At 39.6% G+C, this 6321-nt stretch overlaps 1 protein-coding gene across 1 annotated transcript in view; it reads right to left on the bottom strand.

Annotated features, from left to right (window-relative positions):
- Positions 1–9: 9 nt before the first annotated feature.
- LOC107667482 (GATS-like protein 2) overlaps positions 10–6321 on the bottom strand; it is a 19454-nt gene continuing 13142 nt past the window's right edge. Inside the window, exons 5-6 of the mRNA XM_016459155.1 lie at positions 3007–3101; positions 10–728 (exon numbers count right to left, since the gene is read on the bottom strand). Of these exons, the coding sequence (XP_016314641.1) occupies positions 666–728; positions 3007–3101 (158 nt within the window). The 3' untranslated portion in view covers positions 10–665. The remainder of the gene's footprint in view (positions 729–3006; positions 3102–6321) is intronic.

The following is a 6321-nucleotide window of genomic DNA, read 5'->3' as shown; positions in this document are numbered from 1 at the left end:
GTATTTGCGAGATACGTTTGAAATGCTGATTCAAAAGTGATCAGAATATTCACTGTCAGTAACTGCTTTTCTAAGTGCAATGTTTCAATGACACCATAAGTTGCTACAACAATAAAATGTATTTAGCTTGACCTCAAACAGGGTTACTCAAGAAAAAAAAAACCTGATTCTGACAATACTGGAAGACGTCTGTGTGCAATCCTCAAAGTAATAATGATTTTTGCAGAACATAATGGCAGCAGGTAAACCAAACAGGGAATTTCCTGCTGCGCATTACAGAACATCGTGTTATCATTACCCCTGAAAATGCAGAAATAAACATCCAAAATCGATAACGTCCTGTCATCTTCTAATTAAATTAAGAAAAAAAGTGCTTCAAATAATCGATCATTAACATGCCGCAAAAATGTCCTTTCAAATCATGTAAATACTTTGATTAATGGTAAAGGTATATAATCAGCACTGCTGTTTCTGCAAAAGCAAAATGCCACTGTTTTTTGAGTTTAGGTCTGTTTTAAGCCCAAGCTCTCAAATGCAGTGACTGAAGCACCTCTGGTTATGGTAAGACAGACTTGTGGAGTAATACTGTGAGTTAGTGGCTCAAATAAGATCTACCATCCACCATGAAGGTTTTTTTCTACCCTTTTCAATCTGAATACACATCCTCAACTGGACATCCTCTGAGCTTGAAGCATCTCGGTCACGCTCACCATGTCTTCTTCCGGCACCTGAGACAAAAAAAGATTTAGGCTTAGATGACACAAAAATACAAGGATGATTACGTCCCATCCAAACATGCAATATTTGTTAGGGATGTCACATGCTGTCAGCTGAACAACACACACTGGTATGAAGAGTTTTGTAGGATGGGCGTAAACAGAGATGCATCATCTCATACGAATCAGCTCAGACTGATAACAGTGCATGTTTTCTTGTAGAGACGGATGGATGCACAGAGGTATTTATGGACAGACAGAATGATGCATGCATGGAACTACATATTTTCAGAAGTTAAAAATACCCTTCCAAAACAGTATTTCTAAAAAGTATTTTAACCTTTAAAATGTATTTTTAACTCTACACATTGTCTTAAACACAATGTTTAGAGCAGGACCCTTAGAAAATTATAAATATAATAATAAATCATAAAAATGAATAGTTTTATAAATATATAAATGCTAACAACAATAATTATTATTATTAACAACAGCAAACAAAGTAAATGTTTATATAAAATAATAATAAATATAAAATAAATTACAATAATAATAATTGTTTTTGTGACACTATGGCAAAAGAGTAGGGGTGGAAAAAAACAAGATGAAGAAACAGAAACAGATCAAGGTCATGACAAAGTAGCGCAAGTTTGAATACCAACAGGCATGAACTATTCCTCACACTTCCTCTTTTACTGTAAGGTCATGTGAACGCATGATTATGGTGGCAGGGACTTCACTGGCTTGCACTGAAGGATTATATCATCACCATGCCCTATATATAGCAATGGTTAACCTATATATAGTATGGTTTATTCAGTTTATGTGGAAAAACATCCTAAAATCACTGATGACTGAATCATGTCTCTTCGATTTTGAATGAATCATGAAGGATGCTAGTGTCAGAAAAAAAATAAAAAATAAATTCGCCTACATGCTACTGTATAGCGGTGGTTCCAAAACTAGTATGCCAGCCGGAAAAAAATATGCTGATATTTCAATAATTTGAACATTTGCATGTTTACGGTTCTTTGATGTCGGTTAAAGGTCACATGACCTGCAAGTAAGACGATAAATGATCAGTGTTTTATTTTGAATAAAAGTGCTTTTATTTTAAAATTATGTATTACATGCAATCCAGATTTCGTAATCAAATTCCAAAAAGTAAGTACTTGACTTCGATTACATTACTTGTTAAAATGTTTATAATTAGTTTACAGTTACTTTATATGGATTGCATGATTACTTATTATTCGCACATTATTTTGACCTAAAATATTTTCCTGAAGTCTAGAGATTTTAAGTTAATATTTCAATAATTTAACAACACATTCGCATATTCATGGTTCCCTAATGAGAGTTAATAGTCACAATCACATGCAGGTAAACAAATAAAATATTGTTTTATTTTATTTTTACATTTTTATGATTTAACTAATTTGCTTTTCATCAACTACCCCTACAGAACATTCCTACCAACTACACCTAAATGTAAACCAAAATGTGTAAACATAGATGTAAACGTGTAAAAATAGATTAGGTTACTAACTACAATTTTCGTCATGTAATTTGTAATCAATATTGGACTACAATTTGTAAGTAATCTACCCAGCACTGTGTATAGCCTATATAGTGCTGCACGACTTGGACAAAAAAAAATTGTGATTATTTTTTCCATGTTGCAATTGCGATTTGAACTGTGATATACTACAAAACTACAAAAATATTTGACATTCCATGCACAATGTTGTGATTCACCAATCAGAAGCAAGTATTTCAGAGAGTCAGCACATTTTAATATTAAATTATAACGATGATCTAATGATGAGTAAGAACGATCCCCTAACCAATCGGGAACCAGACAGTTTCTGCTAAAATACTTGAGGGTTTCCAGGAAAAAAGGAAAGGAATAGGAAGCAAGGACAACCAGATGATATGATTTCACATGACATCATGGAAATAAACAGAGGCGGTGTTGCGAAAATCGTCCAATCAGACCAGATTCCTGGTTACTAGGCAACCATTTGCCTCCTGTTGCTCAGTGTCACACAAATGATTCAAATGTACTAAATATAAATGCTGTAGACTAGGCACATGACCTCTACAGACTGAATGTCAGCAGATAATTATCACAAAATAAACGCACACAGGGTGATCAGGATCTTTTATCACCCTGAATGGGTCTATTAATTATATTTGTGCATTAATGTACTGCAAAAACCACACCAGTCAACTAATACTCAGAGCTAAAATGTTTTGTGTGTCAAAAAGAGAGAAAAAAAGGACTTACCAGAGCATGATCAAAGCTGAAGGTGCTAATGTAATATGCTGATATATCACTGTCTGCAAGAGGCTGAGAGATCTGAGCAACTATCCCACATTCATCTGAAAAAGGAGACAGAGAGAGTGAGATAACGGCAAATAACTGCGATAAATGGGACTTTCTGATTCAATCTGTTGTGTTTGTTCATCTATCACTCAGCTGAACGGATTTTGCTCTTGTATGGACTAGGAATTGGATCAGACAGAAAAATATTAAGGGAGTCATTTATACACATAGGCATCCTAAGAGAAGAAGCAGTCGTGCAACAGAAGAGGACCGCAGTTTGTAAGCATTTTGTTTCTTTTGTCATTAGATTTTAGCGCGGTTGTCGTTTCTAGGAAACATTGTTTTGCTTACGGTGTAACGCGTGCTCAAGTCGCGTTTGTTCTCGTGCGTATCGCGTGGCTTTTCAGTTTCGGTTTGGTAAGTAGTAAGGCTTGGCTAGCTGAATTCAATAACAAGGTATCAGGCGAGTATATAATTGGTTAGTACACCGCGGCACGACAGCCCTCGTGTGAAGACCAACGAGTGTAAAGACAATCGACTCTACCTTGCACGACTCCACCAAGCAAGGACACCGACAAGGCACTTGAGTATTGCTTTTCTCCCCTTTCTTTACTTTTTGTACAGCTTGTTCTCATCTACTTATTTTAGTCAATTATACTTACTATGTGCTTTCAAATCTCTACTAATACTACCAACACTTGTAAATCACGCTCTGTACGTTGGTGGCAGCGAAATCTGCGTACTTTCCCTATGTCCTCTACTACTTTACTCTCTATTCCAACTGGTCTCTGGAACTGCCAGTCTGCTGTAAACAAAGCATACTTTATTTCATCTACTGCTACTCATTCAAGTCTCAACCTCATGGCCCTAACTGAGATTTGGATCAAACCTGAGGACACTGCCACTCCTGCAGCCCTCTCTATTTAACTTTTTCCCCAATTTCCCCCAATTTCTCCCAATTGAGCAAGGGGTGGCGGTACCGGTCTACAAATTAATGGAAATTTGATCCTCTACCATCTCTTACTGGCAACAGTTCATTTATATCACACGCAATTACTATTACCCACCATGTTAAAATCCACTGTAATTGTTTATCGTCCCCCATGTCAACTGGGTAACTTCTTGGAGGAGTTGGATGTGTTACTACCAAACTTCCCTCAGGACGATACTCCTCTGGTACTACTTGGTGACTTCAACATCCACCTAGGTAAACCCCAGGCTGCTGACTTCAACACTCTGCTTGCCTAATTTGACCACAAGCGAGTGTCTACTACAGCTACTCACAAATCAGATAACCAATTAAACCTTATCTACACACTCTACTGCGCCACTGATAACACTCTAGTTACTCTGTTGCACACCTCAGACCACTTCCTCATCACTTCTTACCTCAGACTGACTCCAGGCACAACTCGCACTCCTCCACAGGTCACCTTTCACTCTCTCCCTCTCGCCTATCCTCTATGGTTTCATCCTCACTTCCTCCACCCTCTCAGTTTTCAGCACTGGACACTAACACTCTTTGCTCCACTCTAACATCTTGCTTATACAACTTTTGCCACCTTTCATCCAGACCAGCACGCACCACCCACAAACTTCATAACAAATACACACTCTCTCTCCTCCCGCTCTCCACTCTCGGAGGCAGACTTATCCTTTCCAATCATCCTACCTGACCTGTCTGCTTGATCCTATCCCCACTCACCCCTTTCAAGCGATTTCTTCTTCAGTTATACCTGCACTCACTCACATTATCAGCACCTCTCTTCACACATTGTACATTTCCCACAGCATTTAAGCTGGTTTGGGTAACTCCACTGCTTAAGAAACCCTCCCTAAATCCAGCACATTTAGAAAACTACATACTGGTATCCCTTCTTCCATTCATTGCAAAGACACTTGAGCGAGTTGTGTTCAACCAACTGTCTATGTTTCTTGCACAGAACAACCATCTGGACAACAACCAATCTGGCTTCAAAAGCGGCCACTCAACTGAGACTGCCCTGCTCTTGGTTACTGAAGCCCTGAGACTGGCAAGAGCAGCTTCCATATCCTCAGTACTCATCTTGCTGAATCTGTCTCCTGCTTTTGACACAGTTAACCACCAGATCCTCCTGTCCACCCTCACGAAGATGGGCATCTCAGGAGCCACACTCCAGTGGTTGAAGTCTTACCTCTCAGGTAGGTCCTTCAGGATGTCTTGGAGGGGAGAGGTTTCCAAGTCACAACTTCTTGCTACCGGGGTTCCTCAGGGCTCAGTGCTTGGACCACTTCTCTTCTCCATCTACATGTCATCATTAGGATCTATCATGGCTTTTCCCATCACTGCTGTGCTGATGACACTCAACTCTACTTCTCATTCCAACCAGATGATCCCATGGTAGCTGTTTGCATTGCAGCCTGTCTGGCAGATATTTCTGGCTGGATGAAGGGCCATCAGACACAACTGCTCGTGGTCTCAGCCAACCCAGCACTTCACCACAACTTCTCTATACAGATAGGTTCGTCAACCATAACTCCTTCCAGGACAGCCAGGAACCTTGGAGTTGTGATTGATGATCAGTTAAGCTTCACAGACCATATTGCAACAACGGCCCGGTCCTGCAGATTTGCCATATACAACATTAGGAAGATTAGATCCTTACTATCAGAGCAGGCCGCACAACTCCTTGTCCAAGCTCTTGTTCTCTCTAGACTGGACTATTGTAATGATCACTTGGCAGGCCTTCTGGCATGTACTATCAAGACATTGCAACTGATCCAGAATGCAGCAGCAAGATTGGTCTTCAACAAGCCGAAGAATGCCCACGTCACACCTCTCTTCATCAGTTTGCACTAGGGATGCGCCGATCCGATATTCGTATCGGGTCTGGGCGACTAAATGATGTCTAATATTAGCCATTGGCTAATAAATTCTCAGATTTTACTCGCCAGTGTGTGAGTTGGAGGCTAAGTATAAGTTAAGCACAAATATATTTTCACTCACAGTACACTCTGACTGAGCGCTTCAGAGTTCTCTCTCCATCAAGCGATCTGTGATATTTTTCAGTTCATTTGAATGGATGCGCAGCGCACCCGTGTTTGTGTATTTCGCACGACTCGCCGTCGCTTTCTCTAACTGTGAGCAAAGAGCGAGAGCGAGTGAGAGTCTTGCATAACATGCAGAATTGATGCGCTACGTGTAAACGATATACTTTGTTGTATTTTCCTGTAAAAATAACAGAGTTCCTTTGGAATTCTTCAGCTTTTAAGAACTGCCGGGTTTTCCTGTAGTAG

Source organism: Sinocyclocheilus anshuiensis, unplaced genomic scaffold, assembly GCF_001515605.1.
Source record: "Sinocyclocheilus anshuiensis isolate Anshui unplaced genomic scaffold, SAMN03320099.WGS_v1.1 scaffold373, whole genome shotgun sequence".
NCBI lineage: Eukaryota > Metazoa > Chordata > Actinopteri > Cypriniformes > Cyprinidae > Sinocyclocheilus > Sinocyclocheilus anshuiensis.
Note: the sequence above shows the minus strand (reverse complement) of the source record. Positions and strands in the feature narration are given on the sequence as shown.